At 38.9% G+C, this 23,907-nt stretch overlaps 2 protein-coding genes and 3 long non-coding RNA genes across 6 annotated transcripts; 2 read left to right on the forward strand and 3 right to left on the reverse strand.

The window, feature by feature from the left end:
• Positions 1-913: 913 nt before the first annotated feature.
• On the forward strand, positions 914-5,953 carry LOC108953515 (uncharacterized). 2 transcript variants are annotated; one of them, XR_010476265.1, is made up of 3 exons: positions 914-1,384; positions 1,502-1,683; positions 4,067-5,953. It is a non-coding gene; the product is annotated as an uncharacterized LOC108953515 (long non-coding RNA). The 2 variants fall into 2 exon arrangements; XR_010476266.1 differs by lacking the exon at positions 4,067-5,953 and adding an exon at positions 2,199-4,060.
• A 277-nt stretch (positions 5,954-6,230) lies between these two features.
• Positions 6,231-12,093, reverse strand: LOC135588448 (uncharacterized). Its single transcript, XR_010476268.1, has 2 exons — positions 6,706-12,093; positions 6,231-6,605 (listed from the first exon to the last, which is right to left on the reverse strand). It is a non-coding gene; the product is annotated as an uncharacterized LOC135588448 (long non-coding RNA).
• Positions 12,094-12,721: 628 nt separating this feature from the next.
• On the reverse strand, positions 12,722-13,491 carry LOC135588447 (uncharacterized). The gene is made up of 2 exons (XR_010476267.1): positions 13,053-13,491; positions 12,722-12,963 (listed from the first exon to the last, which is right to left on the reverse strand). It is a non-coding gene; the product is annotated as an uncharacterized LOC135588447 (long non-coding RNA).
• A 164-nt stretch (positions 13,492-13,655) lies between these two features.
• On the forward strand, positions 13,656-14,672 carry LOC135588445 (photosystem I reaction center subunit XI, chloroplastic-like). Its single transcript, XM_065080579.1, has 2 exons — positions 13,656-13,971; positions 14,061-14,672. Exons 1-2 carry the CDS (start codon positions 13,804-13,806, stop codon positions 14,550-14,552), a joined length of 660 nt encoding a protein of 219 aa, XP_064936651.1. The 5' UTR covers positions 13,656-13,803; the 3' UTR covers positions 14,553-14,672.
• Positions 14,673-14,964: 292 nt separating this feature from the next.
• On the reverse strand, positions 14,965-23,519 carry LOC135588444 (O-fucosyltransferase 1-like). The gene is made up of 9 exons (XM_065080578.1): positions 23,308-23,519; positions 23,071-23,236; positions 22,028-22,109; positions 21,826-21,896; positions 20,212-20,300; positions 18,314-18,437; positions 17,911-18,194; positions 16,778-16,907; positions 14,965-16,052 (listed from the first exon to the last, which is right to left on the reverse strand). Exons 1-9 carry the CDS (start codon positions 23,313-23,315, stop codon positions 15,411-15,413), a joined length of 1,596 nt encoding a protein of 531 aa, XP_064936650.1. The 5' UTR covers positions 23,316-23,519; the 3' UTR covers positions 14,965-15,410.
• Positions 23,520-23,907: the final 388 nt, after the last annotated feature.

Here is a 23,907-nt window from a genome sequence, read left to right on the forward strand (position 1 = left end):
TGTCCCAGAATTCGTGTGCAGGGGTATAACATCGTCCCAAGAACTAAAACGGAATCCGTTTTGAATCAAACGGTCCATCTCACTCGTCCCTCAATTTTGTACGGTCCCGATGTATACTTGATCCCGACCCCCAGTCCCTCGACTCGTCCTACCCTGTCCCATCGCGAACCCCACACTACGCCCTACCACACGATAGGCGTCGATTCCCTTCCGGTCGCCACACGTTGGTCAGGTCGGGGTGCGTGCCCCAACTTCGGTCACGACCAGTGTCTGTTGGTGCCCTTCCGTTGCCGCCATCGCCCTCCGTATCCGAAGTCGCGAGCCGAGTCGGACGGCAGCAGCTCTTGTGACCGTGCCATTCAAGTTTTACTCACCGTTTGATCATGATCTCCGATATGACCCAAGAGGACAAACGTCGCGTCTTCCCCAAGCAAAAGAGACGTACTCTCGTCCTTCTTTCACCGAGGAAAAATAAGACCGATGAATGCGATCTCTTCCCCTCGCCAGAGGGCGTCGACGGGAACGAGTGGTAATCTCGTAATTTCATGACGTCAGGGGGGCATCTCCGTACAATGGCCACCCCCACTTCCCGGTACACGTTTCGTCATTCGATTGGACTGTAAGATGGGAACCACGTTCGGCATCCGGACAGCGCCTTTAAAGCCAAATGTTTTCACGCGATCCGAGCCGCCCCCTGGCGTACCCCACATTTGCAGCTTCGGGGCCCATTCGAGAACGCAGGGGTGTGTGCGTGAGTGGCCCTTCAGGGACTGGAAAACGGTGCAGGAGATGATTCAAACGGGCGTACAAGCAATCGGCGATAAAACGGTTTGCACGCCGTTTTGTTGTCCTTTCATTTACTGTTATATATATATTATTGGCGACAAATTTTGTTTATTCTCCGAACCCTTCTTTTAAAGGAAGGCGGAGATGAGCGAGCGGAAGCAAACCGAGAGATCTCGTCAACAGCTCTGTTGCTTTCTTGGTTTCCGAAAGCTTCTCCTCTCTCTCGATCTCTCCGCTCCATCTTTCTTCGGCTTCTCTCTTGGTTTCGATCGGTGATTTCTCATCTTTGTCGTCTTCTTTTTGGGATTGGGTGGTTGAGATCTGGAAGTTCTGCGTGTTCGGTTGGATCCCGTAAGGGTTTTCGTTCTTGAACCGGTTTGCTTGATCTTAGGGTGTACGGGTTGTTGATCTTTGGAATTTGATCGAACGCTCTCTCTTGTCTCTTTGTTAATTTTGGGTCTCGGATTCTTGTTTCTTTATCTTCCTTTTCCGGATTCCATTTCATGAGGAATCTTTTTTGGTGGTTTGAGGGTTTCCAAAGAATCTTGGGTCGATGGAACTCCAAGTTTACAGATCGCATGCGTTAAGGCTGTGGATTGTAAGTTTTCTTTTCTTCTTCATCTTCTCCTATGACGATCGTCATAGGGTCAAGAATATGGAAGCTGTATGTATGTGGATTTTTCTGATGGATGTTGGTTTGGGATCGACTTGGCAGATGATGAGATTTGTGGGTTCCAGCGTTCTTGCGTGGGCGTCGTTGGTTGACAACGAGAGAGAGCACGCCGGTTCGCAAGCTATGGCGGCGGTCATGGTTGTGCACTAGCGTGCTCCTTCTCGTTGTCACACGCGGTCGCCTCACAAGGCAGCTTCTCCTGCTCGCCCTCTTTTTCTTCCTTGGTACGTTTTGATCGATTCACGCTTAATTCTTTAGCTCCCTCTTATTCATGTTGTTGTTCGTTTTCTTCAGTTATGTTTGTGTTAAGAATTAGGAAAACTCATCAAAAGAACGACAAAGAATAGGTCCATCTTACGTGCTGGTTTTATCTCCTGGAGATCAGTCTTGTTAGTGATAGTTTCCTCGTTCGCTCTAACACGTATTGTTCTTCCGTTGAGTTTGTATTGTGGTGTCTTAGGCTAAGGAATGTCTGAGTTAGGTAAACAGTGCAAATTATTGTCATCATATCTAGTTGATATTTCATGAATGACATGTAACTTTAGAAGATTCGGTGGTAAGTATGGAACAAAAAAGATTTGTTTTATTACAGATATTTACATTCTGGTATTAGTCCTCTGAGCTTAGTCTTGTTGGTGACGGTATGGTTTCCTTAATGATGCATTTGTTCTTCGATTGTGATAGATAGAACCAAGAACTGATATATTGTATTACTAGTTATGAATATTCTTATTCACAGTGTAAGATATTTTGAAGAAAGAAAGCTGGCAAAGGTTTAAGGTTGTCTATTATGAATTTCTGCCTTTGGTTATAAATTGGAGAGCCACAATTGATATGTTTATGCTACCTCGGGAATACTGGGATGCTGTTTTCTACCAGGTTAGATGGTGGTTATTGTCTTAGTCATGTTATCAAACTACATTATCATAAAATTAAAAAGATTCAAGTCCATTTGCAGAAAGCACCAACAGTGATGCTTATATTGAGTGAGGAAAACCCAGATCCATCTATTTTTTTTGTTTGTCTATATAAAGAGATTATGCATACTTTTGTATGGACATTTCGATGGAAGGAAGGAAGGACTAAGAGAGCGGCAAGACATATTTTGTTGAACTTCAACACAAGAAGTTTCAAACCCAATCATCCCAATCAGGTCTACCTGGCGCAGATATATATTTTAGCAGCTTTGAACGTTGGCTTTGTTCATATTATCATCCTTGCTACAAGTTTTGACTTAACCATTCCTGAAGTCAAGGATTTTGTTTATTGTTATAGTCTTACTAATCTATTTTTTACTTTCATAACCTTTTCATTGAATTTGACAATTGTAATTAAATAATTAGCTTTGTTCAATTTGCAAAATACACACATGACAAACAAATACAGGCAATGCCGAACAAATGGATTGTTTACAGATTATATAACATTACAAGTCTCGAGGATTAATGTGCAAGTACATGTTTTTCAAATGCATAACCATTTTGATTGTGTTGTTTCTTCTTTGATGTATTTACCTATGTGTGCTTTGACCTTGGATCTTGCTTATTTGGATATCTTAGATAGTAACTTTAGATTACAGTACCAAAAGCCAAAAACCCAACTGTTCAGCGTAGACATTATTGTCATAGAAAAGAAATTTTGGATCATAGGAATTATCTAACTGTTCAACGTAGACATTATTGTCTAATAACTAATCTAATAGTGCATTGTAGGTTTTCCCCACCTTTTATGAAACAAATAACTTTTGCGGGTTTTTACATCTCCAATAGTTGAATAACATCTTAAACTGAGTTATCAAATGGCAAGGCTGCCAACTGTCCTTGGAGATAATGATATTCTTTGATGTGAGATTGAAACTCTGAGATAAGATGAGTTCAAGGGTGATGAGGCGGCTAAGAAGCTATTAACATGGAACTTAACATGTTGGTGAAATGGTCACTGTTGTCACTACATCCCAAATAATGGTTGGTGAGAAGGGAAAGGTCTATGATGCATCATTTGGAGCAGGGATGCGACCTTGCTAATATTGTTGCTGTGGTTAGAAGTTGACCTGCCTCTGCCATAATGCACATTGTGTGCATGTGATGGTCATTGTTGATGACGATATAATTGAGAACGAGCTAGAACACTAGACTAGGTCACCTAGGTTCAGTTCATGACCTTTATGTATATGTCTGATTGAGCTTTTATTCATAAGAATTGTCAGTCTAGGACTGATTCCTTGTGTGCTGGCTCACATTTATCTCCTTACTATCATAGACAAATTTCTAAATAGGATGTTTGATGTAATGCTTATGTATGTCCGTGTCTTTTGGTATGTTCATGCTTTACACAACATGTAGAGGGACGGTCGAAAGCTTTATAGTCTCATTTTAGTGGGGTTTAGTGGCCACTTTAGGCTTATAAATAAATGTTGTGTCATGTGGACACTGGTGAGAGATTTTTCGTCTATAGTGGATCATTTTAATCCTTTGTTGTGTAATTGTTCAGAGCTTGTAAAGTCTGTTCGTAATTTGCATTGTCTATGAAGTATTTTCGGAAATGTTTGCTTGTGGATCCTTAGTGAGGTGTTTTTTCTAACCCGTTTTCTCTTTTGTATGTCCTAAGGGACCATGAGAGACTTCGGGGAGGCTGACCTTTGTGGACGGACACGTAAGGGAGCCGCACGACTTAGACAAAACCAGCTAAGTCCATAACATTACTGTCACTGATTTTGCTTTTGCGGACAAAATTGTCTGCGTAAAAGATTTGCAAAAGCTAGGTATCGTGCGTTTTATAATTTTGACTTAATTTTTTTATTTCAACTATATTGCAAATTTTGGTAATCCTGTTATACCAATCTAGTGTTTTCCACTGCCATAACAGCTGCTAATATTGATCTTAGGCATATGAATCTTAGTTTTAATCATCTTTATTAAAGGCATGATGATGAAATAAATGCATAGGTAGGCAATGAGTTATCTAGGCCAAATGTCCTAAACAAACTCAGTGATCACATAGTTCATTTTAAAAGTTGAATACAAAAGACTTAACAATACCTTTTTTTTTTCAATCCAGATTGTTGAAGTCGTGTTAAGATTCCTTCCTAAACTTGAAGAATGGCTGATTCGATGTATCCGCATTGTGTAAATACATTGTGTAAAGAATAACAAAAGAGTCCCCCTAAAAAATGCTTCAAAAACAGAAGATTAAAAGAGGTTTAGATTCAGACTCGTGGCTTATCCTGGATTCAGCTAGACCTAACTTTGACCCAATCCTTTGATCTTTACTTGCACAGTGATGTGAAAGGAGATCCATATAGTAGTTGCAAACGAAGGCTTAATTTTGTTGTTCAACATGAAACAAGTAAGGCCATTATGTGTAGGTGCAAATGTGTATTTTATTTTATAGGTTATACAAACGTGGAGTTTATGTTACAGATTATCTGTGAAGTTCACTTCTTGCTATAATAAGTGCACGTTGTTGAATTTTGAGGTAGAGGTATCATTGCTGATAATTGAGAAGATTAAGATCGCCATAGACTATTAATGGAGTAGGTCTAGTTGGATCATGTATAGGATTCGGATTGTAATATTCTTTTTGATTCCTGGAAAAACCTGAATATTTACAAAGTCAGGAGAAAGTAGGGAACACGAACTGGTTTTAGAATTTAGATGATTGGAATGAAAACCGTAAAAAAAGGGAAAAAATTTTAAATGGAAGTTTGAAAGATGGCCTTGATGCTTGAAAATATATTATTTCTCACTTTAGTTATTGACCAAAAGGGGCAATAGAGTAGGGTTTGTAGGGTTTGTTATTGACCAAAAGGCATAATATATTGTTAGTATCGAGTTAGAATTATAGCATAGCCTTTTTGACCAATAATCATCCTCAAATACCTTGGTTCCATTTTAGGTTGTGAATTTAAGAGTTTTTTTTGGCAGTTAGAATTTCAAAATGTGATGATTTATGATTTATATTGAAGTGCATTGCTTTAATGTCTGGGAATGATGCTGCTAGACCTCCATCCAAATACTTGAATCTAGGTATTGCAGGACATCTGGAGCTTCAAATAATGAAAGGACAAAGGAATCATTTAATTCTTAACCAAAGGCCAGGATGTCACTACCTATATATATGTAAGCTATGGTGGAAGTTCAAACGTGCAAAATTTTACTATTTGGCAGGGTTCGTCAGACAAGTTCCAAAAGATCGGGGAAGTATTTTTAATGTTTTCTTATAGCACTTGATAACTTTAAATCATAGCTTGTTCAGGCCTAACTTATTATTGTTTCTCATGGAAGGAAGCCTGGTTTTATTTTTTCTGAAATGCAGCTGGAGATTTGAACATTTAGTTTTACTTTGTTCATCCAATCCAGTGACATTTACTGCGTTTGATTTTTCTTGTAGTAAATGAATTTTGTTACACTAGTTTTATGTTTTCCAATTCATTCTTCATCCCTGTCTAACTTTCCATAATGTTTATTCTCATTTATCATTATTCATTTTTTTCCATTTCCTTCCATGTTATGATTGAGAAGTTGGGGGTGGTCTTGTTCGTGGCTAGGTGCTTGCTGTAACTCTGGTCAATTCTTTTAACTAATGTTGTAACTCATAATTCAGTGAGTGCACTACGTGATTTAGAACAAAAGATATGGCTCCGACATCCAAAGGCTTCGTGTTCCCCAAAGCACTAGAGTTTTGGAAACAGTCACCCAGCTTCCCCGTCATGCGCCAAAGAGAACAAATCTATAGAACACGATACGCAAATATAAAAAAGATACATCACAAGTGAAATGCGAACGGTGATCACTCTCATATACAAGTGAAATCATATCACAAATATAAAGAAAACTTGCAATAATGTAGCGTATATCTCTTAATATATCCAAAACTTGGGAGAAATCAGACTGTTGCCAAAGCAGTCTCTCAAACAAAGGTTGCCAAAGCAACTAATTCCTGATCTCAACAAACGCCATGGAATCAACGAGCAGTTTGCTAAATGAATGAATCATCCATCGAACTCACCTTCCTGTGCCACAGAACTGGAGTTCCTAATGTTGTAACATTAGTAACCTTACATGAACAGTAAAGCAGAATTCCAACTCTGCCTTCTGCACCTTCCTTATAAATCAAAGGTTGTTGTAACAAACGATCAAATCCTTGTCTGTCAAATGGAGAAATGACCAAACCCGTTCATGTTGAAATAAAAACTTCGTAAGTATCAATGACCAAGGGCAGTCGATAGGACTTGATTTGAACTTTACCTTAAAGATATAAATTATCATTCATCTCTCCGAAACACAAAATTTCTGGTGCAGGCCCTATCTATCAATGATCATCCTGCAAGTTCCTCCCAAGAAAACAACATATATTTTCCAAAACAACATATCTAGTCACCAAGTTTAATGCACATACAGAAAAGCATCGACACATAACTTCAATGACCAGCATGAGTCATGGGCTTCTTTTTTATGTTTTAACATCAAATGCCATATATCCCGTTATATACTCATAGTGACTCCTCGAAAGTCTTAAAATTGCAGTTGCTGACTTCACTCAACTGACTCTAATCAACCTCAGATTTCCCGTTCAAAAATTTAATGTGTATGCCCACCAAAGTTCTTGATGCCAACAGTTAGCTGTCTAAATGCCAAACAAAGCTATTACCCCCCAGTTTATGTAGAACTAACAGTTTGTTGTATGATCAGCATATGGGTTATTTGAATAGTAACTCTGAGAAAGCAAACCTACAGCAACATGTAAAAGTACAGAATAAGTATCTTCATTTGAATACTTGAAAGAAGAGATAAAACATCAGCCGTATCTTCACTATTCATGTTCTCAATTTTATAACCGACAAGACCTAGAAAGGATGTACAGAAATCAAATACCAAATTCATATTACTTCAACATTAGGTATAGCATCTGCGGGACAACACTGGCTGTAATATCGAGCATGGATACCCAAGCTCAGCAACAATGTTGCCTTGTTAGCCTTACTTCCTCTACAAGGGCATTATCTTGCTTTCCTTGTCATTCATCTTTTTCTTTTATATGCTCATACAAGACAACTGTTTAATAATACAGATAGAAAAAGTATCAACTTCTTTTGCTTTTCCATTGCTGGTCTTGAATCATTTAAAATAAATCATCTTAATGGTATTATGAGATGGAGTGTTTGTTTGGCCACTACACTCCAACTGCCTAAGGCATCTATTCTAGAGGAAGAATGGGCTATATCTAGATCTTATCTAATTAATATACAGCAAAAACGCATCGAGCCAAAATGACAAATAATCCTCAACCGAAGCTAGGCATTTTTTATGAGACAGTAGAGGATATCATTCTCGATTCTTTGAGCACCCATGACAAATGAAAGAATTAATAAATCAACAGGTAGAAACGAAGAATACATAGCATACCATCATTGTTTAGATTAAACCTGAAAGTGGAAGACAAATACAAGTACAAAATTGCTAGTATGTAAAGCAATATATATCCTGTGGCCAAAATAGTCCCTGTTGTTCCGATCAATAGAGTATGTAATTTCTCAGTTGTTTCAATACCCATGATAGAAATAATAAACCAACAAGAAGAAGGGAAGAACACATCAATAAGTAGCATACCATGCCTGATAGTGGAAGACAAATACAAATACAAAATTACTAGCATGTCATTGTGGCCAAAATGATCTCTGTTGTTCCAATCAATAGAGTATGTAATTTCTGAGTCGTTTGAGTACCCATGATAGAAATAATAAACCAACAAGAAGAAAGGAAGAACACATTAATAAGCAGCATACCATCGTTGATGAGATTATGCCTGAAAGTGGAAGACATACAAATACAAAATTACTAGCATGTAAATATATTGTGGCCAAAATGATCCCTGTTGTTCCAATCAATCCTTACAAAGTAACTCAAGACTCATCATGCATCAACAATGAAATAGGTCGTCGAATAGATTTCAATGTTTACCCCAACTTAAAATTCCTTAGCTCAACACAGTATGATTAAGTGATTAAACACAACTAAATAGACCAAAAGAAAGAGCAGAGAATCGATTTAAGAATATGTAAAGGATGAAGCAACCATAAATATATATACGTATCGGGTCAAGAACTCCACGGGCAAGGAGGAGGAGAAACTTAGAATGGTGATCTTGGGTTGACAACCAGAAGGAGCACGCTAGTACACAACCATGGAAGCTGGCAAGGGTCATGGACCCGCGTGCTCTCTCTCATTGTCAACCAAACCACGCTCATGCAAACAAACCGACCCCATTATCTGCCAAGCCCATATCAACATTACGATCACCAGACAAATCCACAAATATGTACCTTACATTTGATTGGTCTGATGATCATAAATCATAACACAAGGAAGAAGAAAGAAAGAGAAGTCGCAAACCACCCCACCTCGACAAAGATCCATCCGCTTCAAATAGTTCGAATCTTGCAAACCCTCGTACAACCAAACATCACGCTTCTTCGAGAACCAAAAACAACAAAGCATAGAAATTCGAAATAAGAAAAAGAGAAAAAGGATCAGAGATAGATCATCACCAGCGAAAACAAGACCCAAACGAATCATCAACACAAGGAAGACTCTATCGAGCAACCCAAAATCCACAAAATCCCAAGAACAATAGAAGCAAGAAACAATGACAGCACGATTTTTTTTGGGTTCGTGGCAGCGATAGGATTCGAAATAAGGAAGAAAAAGGAGAGGTATCAGGAAGAAGAATTGTCGACAGATCAAGAACGCAACAACAAAAACGAGGAACTAAGAATCGGAAAGGGAACAGAAAACAAAAAGAATCAGGGAATCCACTATCAACGAGACACAACAAGATGCATATCAGGAGAAGACTCGAGCTCGCAACCCAAAATCCACACATGCCCAAGAAAAGGAGATCAAGAAAACACTAACAAGAATCAAGAACGAAACAGTTTGATCTCTTTCTCTTCTTTAGCATGAGCAATCTTCCCCGATCGGAACGAGGCGAACGAAATCCAAAGACGAGAGAGAGAGAGAGAGAGAGAGAGAGAGAGAGAGAGAGAGAGAAGGAACGGAAGAAACCATCTGGATCAAGATCGATGGAGACGACGAAGGAAGCATGAACGGAGCCTAACGATCGGGAGTGAGGAAGACGAAGGATAAACAAGTGGGTCGGAACGATCGAGAGTGCCGAGAAGCTTCTGGAGGCGACGAACACCAACAGCTCAAAAGCGGGAGAGGAATGTGGCTAACTCCGTATGCGTCCCACTCTGCTCGTCACCACCCGTTCGACCAAAGAAGCGGCGACGGTAAGAACAAACCCCTCCATTTCTTTTCTTTTTTTTTTATTCTTTATTTAAAACCGTACAAGGACTTATCCTAACGCCTGCTGCCTTGTTATTGGACAAAGCTGTGGGACGACGCCTCTAACGTGGGTCCACCTTAAATAAACGTATTATATTTATAACAGAAAGCAATTGGTAATAAATGACGACATTTGTGGGTAAGTGTTCTCTTTTTAAGGGATTAATTAAAGAAGGATAAAACACATTCTATGGGTGATTACCGTACGTGTCTCTCACTCATGTTCTTCTCTACTACCCAAAACAGCTAAGTACATTGGTCAATCATCTAATCAGCCATGTACTTAACTCACACGGGCTGGTGCGATTTACTCGATGATTCTGATGGGCCCCGGAACCTACAATTAGGCGAGAGAAGTGGGTCAACGTGGATAACGCAATCGGGAGTCCTGCTCAAACCCGGAGGTGATCACGTGTCCGGTACCGAGGACCGTCCCTGATAGACTTGGCCAATGAAGTGCCGAAACGCGTCGGTGACTGTTATTACGAATTGACGAGACTGCCCCCGGACTGGGAGACGACGAGGCCTTTTGCCCCTCGGTGCGGTCGCCAACGGAGGAGATTCGTAACGCACTTTTAAGACATGACTTACTCTACGAGAGGTGGGATGGCTTCTCGGCGAACCGAAGGGACGTGTTTATAAAGCACGCTTCACCAGAGGTTAGCTGCCTAGTTAGACTCGAGTCATCAAATCAGTGATGGACGGGACGGGACGTCGGATTATCTACGTGTCAAACCCAACCCCTTGTCAATTTCCGGTTCCTGCAGATGCAGAATATTGGTACCGTGTATCAAGAAATATGAGATATTATCATATATCATATTATGGAGAATTATGATCATTATAAAGGAGATTCATCTAAAAAGAGGGTTGTTTTCTATTTTATTTTGCACTACATCAAACATAAAACGAGTATTGCCAGTATGCTCAAACACGGTTTCCTAAAATGCGGTAGAGTTAAGCATATAAAGGACAAAGTATGTGCAGTAGCATCGACAGTAAACCGTGGCTAATACAGGTTCTGCCTTACCAGATGGCTAAATACTGGAAACAAGAACTGATGTCATAAGAGGTATCCAATCTGGTCTTCAAGATTCCAACTCACCTAGAATCAGAAATCCTAATTCTTCTCGCACATAAAAAAAAGTGGCCTTAGAGATAGATAGATAGAGAGAGAAAGAGAGATCTACTAGCCCAAACAGATCCAATTTGATAAAATTTTGAGACGCATGTCCTACTTAGGAGTCTTAAGATATTGAACTTTCCCATATAACCGAGTCGCAAACAAGAAGATAACTTCAATCATGAATGGCCTGGAAATCAATAGATTCTACAGGTTTATATACCTTTTAAAACAAAACTTATGTGCTATAAGGTTCTATGACTTTATTTACCAACAACTAAAAGTTTTATCTACCTTTGAAAACAAAACTCATGCGCTATAAGATTCTATGACTTCATTTACCAACATCTAAAACAAACTAATTGTCATTAGATTCTATAGGTTTATCTACCTTTAAAAACAAAACACAGGTGCTATAAATTTCTATGATTTATTTACCAAACTACTGAAACAAACTAATGATCATTCATTAGATTCTATAGGTTTGTCTACCTTTAAAAACAAAACTCCAGTGCTATAAGTTTCTATGACTTCACTTACCAACAACTGAAAAGAACTAATTATCATTCGTTAGATTCTATAGGTTTATCTACCTTTAAAACCGAAACTCGTGCTATAAGTTTCTACTTCATTTACCAACAACTAAAAGGAACTAATTATCATTAGATTCTATAGGTTTATATATTAAAAACAAAACTCATGTGCTATAAGTTTCTATTAGTTTATTTACCAACAACAAAAAGAACTAATTATCATTAGATTCCATAGGTTTATCTTTCTTTGAGAGCAAAACTCATGTGCTATAAGTTTCTATTAGTTTATTCACCAGCAACTAAAAGAAGATTAGATTCTACAGGTTTATCTTCCTTTGAGAGCAAAACTCATGTGCTATAAGTTTCTATTAGTTTATTCACCAGCAACTAAAAGAAGATTAGATTCTACAGGTTTATCTACCTTTAAAGACAAAACTCATGTGCTATAAGTTTCTATGACTTTACTTACCAACAACTAAAAAGAATTAATTATCATTAGATCGATAGGTTTATCTACCTTTAGAAACAACACAAGTGCTATAAGGTTCTATGACTTCCTTTACCAACAACTAAAAGAACTAATTATCATTGGATTCCATAGGTTATATCTAACTTCAAAAACAAAAAGTCATCTGCTATAAGTTCCTATGACTTTATTTACCAACAACTAATTTCCATAGGTTATATCTAACTTTAAAAGCAAAAAGTCATCTGCTATAAGTTCCTATGACTTTATTTACCAACAACTAAAAGAACTAATTACCATTATATTCTATAGATTTATCTACCTTTAAAAATAAAACTCATGTGCTATAAGCTTCTGTGACTTTATTTGCCAACAACTAAAAGAAATAATTATCATTCGTTTCTATAGTTTTATCACCTTCAAAAATAAAACTCAAGTGCTATAATTTTCTGACTTTATTTACCAACAACTAAAAAGAACAAATTAACTGACTACTCTATTAACTTGCTAGTCATTGGTTTTCCCCATTCCTACAAATGTAGGATTAATAAAAGAACAATCAAATTATCCAAAACTTTCTGTATCAAGAGAGTTTTTCAGCATTACATTACAAAACTAGAATATGTAAAGAACACCCACATTATCCAAAAATTTATTTCTCAGAAGAATTCCTCAATATATTGAAGAAAAGGCTTGCGATGTACTGGCTCCTCATTACAGAGTTTAACCTTACCCAACCTTATAATTGCACAAAGGCTTAAAATATTGACACAAATTCTACTAATGATGACAAGATTGAAAATTGATATGCGTTTATATAAAAATCCAGAAATTTAAGAAAGAAAGTGAAAAAGGTGCATCAACCACAAACATTCAAAAGAATTTCCAGATCAAATTGACAAGGGAACGATTTCTAGACATAATTACATTAGAAGCACAAAGAAAATGCTTACATTGCTACCTTCGATTCCGAACAGGAACAGACGAATCCAGGGAAGCGAATTATATTCTCCGGGTGAGGCTCCAGGCACAAGAACCTGCAGCCAAATCCCCCATTTCAATAGCATCAACCACGTCGCCGTCGGTCCAAAACAAAGGAAAGAAATAAAAGGGACAGTAAAAACACCTGGTTCGGATAATCAGTTCTTCCAAGGAGCCGAAATCGGTGGCTGTGGGGAATCCCGAGCGGTAGATTTCCTCCGCCACCATGCCAAACTTGAGAGGTGGAACCTCCGCCTCTCTATCCTCCATCTCCTCCCTTTCCGTGCTATCGAAAGATCACAGTATTACCATCGATCGAAGCGATCTCCCCTCCTTCCCATCTTTCTCGACACCCATTGCGAGGCGGTCGTGATCGAATCTTCGAAACTCTCGAAAGGAATTCTACTTCTGCGTTCCATGGTAACGGGGCCCGTGGTACGATGTGCTGGAGGTGTCGTTTGGGCGAAGACGTGGAGGCTAAACATGGTCGCTCCCTGTGGGCTCCAATAGGTTTTCGGACAATAGCGATATTTGGGCGCCGTTTCGCACTTGTGTGCAGCGTTATTTCGTACTCGATCGCGACATAATTCGTGGTTGTCAGCTAGAGACATATAGATCCGTGAGTTGGCAGTTGGATACAAACACAACTTGGCCCACGACATAGATAAAAGTATTTAAGGACGTGGTATGATTTCCCTTTGGTTTCCTCCTTAAACGCTTATGTCTTACTGTCCACCGCAATCTGGATCTGAGATAAGGATAGGATTGGGACTCCGTCCATGGAACGAGGAACACAAATTTCGACACCTCAGAGCTAAGTGATCGCCTTCCAGAAACCATTAAGGTATTCTCCATTTCCATCTCTGTTCCTGTGGTAGAAGAAGAGCTGGTGCAGGATGGCCACAGCCTCCATCTCTCCCATGGCCAGCCAGTTGAAGAGCTCCCTGCTCTCTTCCAGTAGCAGGTGTCTGTTGATCCCCAAAGGCATCTCACGAACACCATTGAGAGATTTGCAATCCAGAAGGAAGCCTTCCCTCACAGTTAGAGCCATCCAGGCAGAGAAGGTGAGGAACGTGATCTGTAGATTTGGTCAGTGATTTGCATGCAACAGCAGATGATTCATGTCTTCGTGTTGCTTCCGAGTTCATGGCAGCCAACGTACCAAGTGATTCAGCCCATCAATGGTGACCCATTCATAGGGAGCCTGGAGACGCCGGTGACCTCCAGTCCGCTGGTGGCGTGGTACCTCTCCAACCTGCCGGCCTACCGCACCGCCGTGAGTCCGCTGCTGCGGGGCGTCGAGGTCGGCCTGGCGCACGGCTACCTGCTCGTCGGCCCGTTCGTCAAGGCCGGACCCCTGCGCAACACGGAGTACGCCGGCGCGGCGGGTTCGCTCGCCGCCGCCGGCCTCGTCGTGATTCTGAGCGTCTGCCTCACCATGTATGGCGTCGCGTCGTTCAAGGAGGGCGAGCCGTCGACCGCGCCCACGTTGACGCTGACCGGCAGGAAGAAGGAGGCGGACAAGCTGCAGACGGCGGAGGGATGGGCGCAGTTCACCGGAGGATTCTTCTTCGGGGGCGTCTCCGGCGTCATCTGGGCGTACTTCCTCCTCTATGTCCTTGACCTCCCTTACTACATCAAGTAGACTGTTTGCTTCTTGTGGTGTGTTCCATATTGGGAAGATGACTGGCATGAGACCATGATATCAGTTAGCAGCCTATAAATCTGATGATATAGTAGAACAAGATGTTAAATGTTCTTCTCACTTTGCCTTCACAGCGAGTTCTAGCATCATTAGTTGATGAACCTTCTGTAACTCCGCAACCAGATTGCAGCCTGATTCAACTCTATGATAGCTACATGTAGACCTTAATCAGTTTAACCTCAGCATGGAGCATATTGACAGGTCTTAAATCTAAGATACTTGCGACTGTGTTGTTCCTAAAATATATTGGTTCAATGATTTAGGTGAATCGATTATGCTACGAGTCCCAACAAGACAGTATAGGTTAGTAAGATTTTGAATTATGGAAGTAGGAAATGAAAGGACTGCAATATAAGCTGCAACATAAATTTTCCATCGAAACCAACATCAAATATCTGCATTTGAAAATATACATTACTATGACATGTAATAGCATCCGGCTCCCTTACATGTTTCCATGAAGAGAGCACACTTAATCTACAAAGATAATTTTAGGAACAGGGGAAAAATTTTCTCTTACAGTAGCCGCAAAGGCCGATTAATGAGGGAGGCATATCCAATAGTATGCTCCCTGATGTCCTGATCTAAAGTGGCACCACTTCATCAGCATCAACAGAAAGCACACAGAAAATTTCATAAAGTCCATCTATGTAATGATTCGGGAAACAATTCTTCGACATCCTTTGAGCTCAGGTTTGAGCTTTGAGGTTTCATCAATTAGATAAATCTGCTGCAATTCATTGTCAGATAACTCAGGGCTTTGACAAAAGAGGGTGCCGTATAGAGGAAATGAACAAGCTACGATCCATATTGAACCTCCTCTTGCGAGGCTGAACTGTCTATTCTGTAGGACATCATGGCAGGTTCTGAATCATTGCCTCGTTGGCTTTGCAGCTGACCATGCAGAATTTCCAAGATGTTATTAGGAGGGCATTTATCAGCAGGGTTTGCAGGGGCCATCAGGCAGAAGCACTCAGGCCATGAGTTCGTATAGAAAGATTCTGGATGCACACGCTTGTGTGGCCTGCCAAATTTAGAGTTGAACATGACCTGCCTGATGCGCTCCTCGAAGCCATCTGCATGGCCTTTCTCTCTATCCATAAATATGGGAGCTAGAGCTTTTCGATTGGGTTGGATTGTTGTTCGGAAGCCATAATATAGCCGGTGCCCCATAAGATTATTTGCAAAATTGCTAGGTCCATCATATGTTGGTATAAAAATATCTGATAGTAGGCTTACCATGTAATCCACAGCAGAACCAACCAGCCCTCGGGCATTTCCTTCGAATTTTTCAGATGGTCCTACCGTGCTATGGTTCTCAAGGTGAGGAAACATCGCCCTGAATGGTTTAATGAAACGTTCACCACCGAACAGCTCACCAGCAGCCAAGTAGATCCGAGCAGAGTTGTTGAAACCCATAGCTTGTAAGACAAGGCCTACCTGCAAGCAAGAACTTCGGATACATGATATGTCACAGCTAAAGAGCAGCGTGCTTAAGGGAGCAACAGTATACGTATTTTTAATCAATTTCATTTCAATTATACACCCCAAGAAAACATCAAGGATTTAGAAAGCATAGAAAACCACTTTGCTTATGCATTCAAGTTTCACTTAATTTTATCTTTAGTAACTAAGACTCTTATCACCATGAACATCAAGCATGGAATATTGGATGTGAACTGCATCAAACAAATAATGAACATATGCAATGGATAAAAGGATTGGAGCAAAGGAACTTGCCACTTTAAGTATGGCATATTGGAATATAACATCAGGGAATGGGGTATACGATTATGGAAACTCAACACTTTCATAGCTGACAAAGAAATAATAAGTTAGAATGGCAATAAAAAATCTAACTAGAGAAATGAATATGGAAATCATAGACAGCTAAGAATCTGACTAGTTAAAGATAAATCGCTCACCAATCTACAGTATACAACCTAACTACAATCGACACAGAAACGAAAACTACTATGAGTGCAGATGATCAGAAGGATAACAGCATAGTAATAGTAAAAGAAGGATCATGTAATGATGCAACATGATGTGAGAGATTATGCTGAATTTGTTATTCAAAAATTGACCACAATCTGCAGATGGTACCTTATATCATGCACACAGAGAGAGAGAGAGAGAGAGAGAGAGAGAGAGAGAGAGTTTACTTCTTCTGGAGTTAAAGGACATTTCCCAATTAGCCTCCTCTCTCTATATACAAGTTCCTTCTCTGCAAAATTTTTTTTCCGGTATTTGATTAAGATTTTCTGTTCTTCGGGAGTAAATATATCAAGACACCTGAAAAGTCATGATATTCAGTGATGTATGAAATTTTCTACAAGTCAACACAATCACAATAAGAACTTTGCTAGAAAATCATGGGAAAGGATGCTTTCAAATTTTTAAGTAGTTAACATATCATCACGGGGACACGTCAATGAAATTTAAACACTTGCGAACATTAAATATGAAACACAGTTCATATTGCCCATATGCTAGCAAAATCAGCATCTACGATCACTTTAGCAATGACAATATAATACTGTAAAATTCTAATAGCAGTTAGAACTTTGAAGGTCGATGTTGACGATCTCTAGGTGATTGCAAATGGCATTTGTTTCACACTGAGGCACCAAGACTCCTATGAATTAGGTGTAATGTAGAATTAAGTTTCCAGGGCATGAACTTGAATGCTTTATAATGGTATGCCTTACTAGGACCTATAGCACAGGCTTTCTACCATGATAGAGTTATAGTGGAACACATATCGGTAGGACGAGGAGCCTTGTATTGATAGTATCATAGAACATTGGCGATGCAATAGAATTAGAATAACTTATCAAAAGAAATGATTACTAGCCTAGTGACATTGTGGGCAACCATTGCCATTCATGGCATGGGAAAGTATCCCTCTCTTTATGACATGGTACATTATTATGCGACACCAGCTAGCACCGGACAAAAGATGACACTGAGGAGATGAGCCTAAGCTTAACACTCGTGGTACCTAAACTTCCACCTAATTTTGCAGTCACAAAGGTTCTAGAATAAAATTTTGCAATCACAAGAATTTCTTGATGAACATTCAAGAATAAAGAGATATGGACTAGAAGAAAATAATAAAGATCAGATTAAATACTTTAAAGTCTGGGCATATAGTCTAATTCTCCTTCATAGAATTCAAAACTGATGTTCTATCTTGAAGATATGCATGAACAAGAAGGCAGGCAAGTAGAGTAAATTATGATGCCCATTCACATGCATACATAGGATTAAAACTGCCTGATATTAGGTCTCATACCCAGCAAATGCAAGCATATCCATCTCAAATCGAAGGTGTATAGACATGAAATGGCCCTCCGAACGCAGCCTATTGACTATCTCGCTGCTTATTTTCATGATGTGTGGCTTGAATCGAAGTGCATGATAATTTACTCGGCATTTTAACCGCTGGAGCTCAGGATCATCAATCTCCTCTGCTAAACGATGTGAGAATGGAGTGAGGTAAACAGAACCATGTTCCCTCATCTTTTTCAAAGCAGTTGTTGTATACCAGCTCAGAGGAGCATCTCTTGGAGGGTGAATCTGAAAGTAAAACAAGGTATAAGTCGAGTTCATCAACCTAATGTCCTGAACACCATTGACATGAATATGAAATTAAATTTTATAGCATTTTAATTTTGTAATAAGAATCAGAAATTAACCTGAAAAGACCTTATCTTCTTCCTTTTCCCATTCACAGAGATAACAGGAAGGCTTTGCACAATATGAATGTCATACCTTAATGATCCAATGAAATGCTCAGCATCGTAGATACCTGCAAAACCACTGGATTAGAAAATAAGCCTCCAAATTAGTATCGCTTGAGGGAATGAATAATCTTATAAATATGAGAGCAATAACTACAATATAATAAAATGCAAGGTAAAGAGGTTGCCTATCATGGGAAGAAGTTCTGGTCGGATCAAGTTTGAAATGGAACAGTACTATCATATGGAGCAAACTCTACTATAAACCCACCCGTTTTGTCGTTGGGTCAAGAATGTTTACCTAGACCTGACCCATATTACCTAGTGGGTCGAGAGAAGATCATGCATTATGGGTTAGGACATGTTGATGGGTCTAATTAAGTTTTTGTTCATGTTTTAGGAAATTCTCTAGGTTGGCCATTGAACCTTAGTATTAAGGAAATATATGATTGATCCAATACCACCCAACCCATTGATGGGTCAAGATCTTTTGACACAGACCTGACACATGAATTCAAAAGGTTATCATAAATAGGTTAGATCCAGTTTATCCAATAGGTTTAGGAAAGATTCCTACCAATAAGGAACTAAACTATTGGACAAGGAATTCCAAGCACCTTTAATTGTCAAGCAATCAAGGCAGAGTTATTCAGCACATGCCCATCCGAGCTCTGTGCAGCATCTGACCAATGTTCTGCTGATCTAGATATTGATCTAAAACAACAAATCTGAATGTTTGAGCAAGAAATCACTAATTCAGAAATGTACATGTAGTTAAGCTAGAGCAATAATACAGGTCAATAGTCAAACAAAAAAAAATTGTAGACTGGAAACTACTGTACTGAGATGTCTGAGAAAGGGTAACAAAAGAATCATCCAGTTAAAGGTTAGAAATCTAGAAAGTATTAATTCTGAAAACAAAAGAATCATCCAGTTAGAGAAGACAGAGGATGATACAAAGTTGCTAGCATCCAAAAATATTTAGGATTTAGTGTTAGTTCTGAAAACTAGTATATAAACATATGTAACAGCAATTCCAGTATTAAAGTTAGTTCGATTCCAGAGTAATCACTAATATGGATCATGGATGTGAATCACATATGTACCAGAGTACTATCCACTATACTTCATCATTCATTAAAGTATTAAGTATTAACCTTAATCTTTGTACACTAACCAGTTCAGAAGTCAGTTCAATTTAGTTCCTAACATAGAAAAGCAAATTATATTAATAAATTGAGAACTTTTCCATCTCTTGATATCAATGATATCAAACCACTTGCAGCTGCAGGATAATGGAATATGGAAATAACTGTATCAGGATATTGTGACCGCCTCTGCTTCCACTTATATATGATCTTTTCACCATTGTTCTTTAATTTGGAAAGTAAATTAATTAAATTTCTAGTTTATGAACTTGGGTTGCAAGAAGAATCTAGTTTTACTTTGTTCTAACAGGGTCCAGACTCATATCAAGTTAACCAACATAAAATAATGGTCAAAGAGATGACTAACCATATATGGAATTTTTGCTTCATATAGACTGTTGATTACATATTGACAGTGTTGAATAGATTAATATATGAAGTAATTTTCAATGCTATGTAATGTCCAGAATGACGCATACATTGACCATTTGCTAGAATTAATATATGCTTACTTTGAACTAATTTGAAGCACTGTCCGGATAGACCTTCAGCATTTTTTACAATTCTAACTGGAGTACTCTTAAACAAATTTGAAACAACATTAGTACTTTTATATATTTTTTAATATAGTAGTTAAAGATGAACACCAAAAGCAAGTACATAAAAATTAACATATTTTAGTAAAGTCTGAAGATACGTATATACCTCTCATCATGCCAAAAAGAATTTGTATCCAACTCAGGCAACACGAGGGTAGCATTCATAATCCTTGCAGCAACAACAGCATTACATATCTGAAACAACCAGGTAAATAAATAATAAATTTTCATATCAGAAAAAGTATGAAGTACTATTGTAATCAAGGTTTGCAATATCGTACCGTACCGATATTTCGACCTGGGCTCGGTACCGATACGGTACGGTATACCAAGCGGTACAACCAGGTGTGCCGAGTACTGTAGTATTGTTATAGTGCTACAGTACACTGCTATAGTGCTACAGTGCACTCGGACCGGTAACAGACAGTCTGCATACCGACAACCTGTCGGACCGGTACGTACCGCCCATACCGGGCGGTACGGTTCGGTATGGCAGACCCTGATTGTAATAACACAGTTACAAGAAAATGAACTTTGATGGTGATTCATGAAATAAGAAGACAGAAGTTCCTGATTCAGCACTGGGTTCACCCAAAAGTTTTCCAAATCAAGTGTTTAGATAACTGAAGTGCCACATATATTGAAGTTACTTGCTGTTTGCACTATGATGGAATAATTTTTTCGAGTTAATATTTCCACCATATGTTGGTGACATAGAAGCTTAATCAATGCCAAAAGGTGGAAGAAGAAAAAGGTGCAGTACTGCAGTGCGGGTAAGATACCCATCCTAATCTGGACAGGGATTGGCCGGTTCTGTTGGGCACCTAAAGCTGTTGTGAGTAAAAAAAAGAGGCTAAGTCGCTTTATTCCTGAAAGAAGAGTTGGCTAGCCCCCAGGAGCCGTATTGAACCCTGTTTGGGATCCAATGAGTTTCGCCAGTCTCAAAAATGCAGGGATTAGAAATAGCTGCTATCTAGTCAGTAGTCAGATTTAGTAGAATTTTTTAAAAGCATATTCAGCATATATTTCACTAACAGATAATGTTTTCATGAATTAATTAAAGTTGTAAAATATTATAAACATAAGACATGGTGAACCACAAAGGTCATGTTGGGACTTACTGCTTTCTCTCTTTTTACACTCAAAGTAGATCAATAGCAGTAATCTTAGTTGATAGTTCTGTAGGGAGCAAGACTTCTACCTTGATTTGTTAGAGGCATAGTTTAACATCTTACAAGCAAACAATTAGTTACTACTCATGAAAACTATTTATTGCACTTGTTTGATGTTGATGCTACCTGACTGTATAGCAAGTAGGGCATTTTGTTACACAGTTTGAAATGAATGGGAATAGAGCAATCCTATTTATTTATTTATTTTTGAATTATATTTTCTTTAATTAACAAAAAACATATCAACTGCAAGCCTTTGGAAGTGTAACAATAGTCAATCATAATAAATTTCTCTCAGAGCCTTATCAAAAAGTTACAAATGCAGAAAAGCAATGAATTTGAATGCAACACCGCACCAATTTCCAAGATAGAATGATGTAGCCAAAAGTGCTTTTCATCAATAACAGAAGTTAGAAAACTACAATGAATTCAATTTAGAAGGAATAGAATGAAATGTAGGCTTATTTCAACAATTTTTCATTGTAACCTCTTATTTCAGCAATAAGAGATGTATGTACATCATATGTCAAACAGAAAAGTTTTCTTACCGCACTTCGTTGCTGATTCAAACCACCATTGCAACGAACTCGTAAATAGCCATTACTCTCATTTGGGGGAGCTATAACCATGAATTATTGTAATCAAGGCATTAGATTCATCATACTAGTTCCCAAGTAATTCAGTGTGAACTTGAGTACAAACAAAATTATGCTAAAAAAGAATTTGAGGAAGAGCATAAGGATTACATACGAGGCCAGTATGATCTTGGAGCAGATGATGATCTCCAGCCATCAGAATCAGCAGGTTTCCAGAGCTTGTTTGTATCATAATTCTGCAACAACATGAACCAGAAGTTTAGAAAAGAAAATGACAGGAACGGAAACTTCAAGAAAATCAACAAGTCCATAGACATTACTGGGACTCCAGGTTAATTCATATGAATTATGTTGATGCTCATTATTCATAAGCAAAACCTCAGTATGGAACTATAGAAAAAGCTCAATAGAGCACTGTAGTAAGATGAAATTTAACTCAACAATTTATGGGAATGAAATTCTGTGCCTCGCAGAATTACAGGACCTGATAAGAGAACAATTCATCTTAGGGTCAAGTTTTGGATCTAAAAGTGGATTTGTCATTGATCTAGTATACTCGAGTCATTCAATTTTGTTGTAAAACTGTATTGAAATTCATATGGAGTCAGTTTCTAACCAAATTAAATGAGCCATCTTATAAAACAGTTGGCTTCCACCGTTCTCGTCATTGTAATGCTACAGTATCTGAATTAACATGGTTCCTGAATTGTGTTTAACAAATTTGAGTTAAACTCAAGTGCTAAGTAACCATACTAAAAGCGTGTGATCCAATTTGTCTGGTCAGTAGTGTCTGTTCCAGGAGTTCTAATATAGTCAGAGAATTGGTCCAACTGAAGAGATCTTTGGAGATTGTTGAAAAGGCCTTGGACTTCCAAAAAGGTTTAGATCTTTCTTTCTAAGACAAACATCCTAACTGAAGAGGATAAATATTAAATCTGGTAAAAGAAGTTTACTACTCAAGAGGTTTTTCTTGCTTCCCTTATGGACATTACACCAGAATGAATGCACATCTAACCATGTCTACTACTACTTAATACTACGGCTACTTCACACTCAGACTAAACACTACTCTCTCATCACAAACTCGGATGGAAAGCATTACACTTCAAGAGAAACCATGTAATGTTGCCACTTCCAAGTTCGAGAAGTAAAACTGCCAAGAAGAACGCAACCAGATCACGATCAAGACATTTTAACCTGCACGCTACTCGAAGGGCGTGTGAAGCGGATAGACAATAGGGATAGAAAGCAGATGATGAGCACGATCACGGCGATGGAGATCGATAGCCTCCGAGGCATCCCCTTCAGCCCTTGCTTCAGTTGCCTTGGTCCGCCATTTCTCCGGCTCCATACACCGCCTCCTCTGGATCAAAAGCAAGAATTAAACCCAAGGAGATTGAAAGAAAGAAATTAGGGAAGGGGCGACGTTCGAACTTCCTCATGTGAATCACGAATCGATTATTGGAAGGATTCGGATGACGAGGGTCGGTAATCTGGAAGGCTCCGGAGGTCGCTCAGATCTGGAGGCGAAGCTGAAGGTTTCGGGGTTCAGAGAGGGAGGGAGGGAGTACAATGGAGCAGAACGGAAGCTTGACGAGATTGAGACTGAAGTCTCAACGCCTCCACCGAAGGGCGAAAATTACTTGTATGAAAAATAACTATTCTTTAAAAAGGTGATAAATGACTAAAAAGATGTTTTAATTATCTAAATTGATGGAGATGCGGGGTATCGATCCCGTACCTCTCGCATGCTAAGCGAGCGCTCTACCATCTGAGCTACATCCCCGATTGAAAAATATGGTCTCCAATTGGATTCTTATTATTTGAATAAATAATAATTTTAAGAAAAATACATGAAAAAAAACAGATGGAGATGCGGGGTATCGATCCCCGTACCTGTCGCATGCTAAGCGAGCGCTCTACCATCTGAGCTACATCCCCGATTGAGAGGTAAAGTCTCCTATCGAATTCTTATTATTTGAATAAATAATAATTTTTCAAAAAATACATGGAAAAAAACAGATGGAGATGCGG

The sequence above is a fragment of the Musa acuminata genome, chromosome BXJ1-8 (genome assembly GCF_036884655.1).
Source record: "Musa acuminata AAA Group cultivar baxijiao chromosome BXJ1-8, Cavendish_Baxijiao_AAA, whole genome shotgun sequence".
NCBI classification, from domain to species: Eukaryota; Viridiplantae; Streptophyta; class Magnoliopsida; order Zingiberales; family Musaceae; genus Musa; species Musa acuminata.

Excerpts from the sequence above, each read along its gene's own strand:
- LOC135588445 (XM_065080579.1), top strand. The coding sequence starts at position 13,804 with ATGGCCACAGCCTCCATCTCTCCCATGGCCAGCCAGTTGAAGAGCTCC. Across the intron at positions 13,972-14,060 it reads GAGCCATCCAGGCAGAGAAG|CCAACGTACCAAGTGATTCA; the intron begins GTGAGGAACGTG and ends AGTTCATGGCAG.
- LOC135588444 (XM_065080578.1), bottom strand. Across the intron at positions 21,897-22,027 it reads TCCAAGATCATACTGGCCTC|CTCCCCCAAATGAGAGTAAT; the intron begins GTATGTAATCCT and ends TCATGGTTATAG. Across the intron at positions 18,438-20,211 it reads TCTTTTTGGCATGATGAGAG|TGGTTTTGCAGGTATCTACG; the intron begins GTATATACGTAT and ends TTTCTAATCCAG.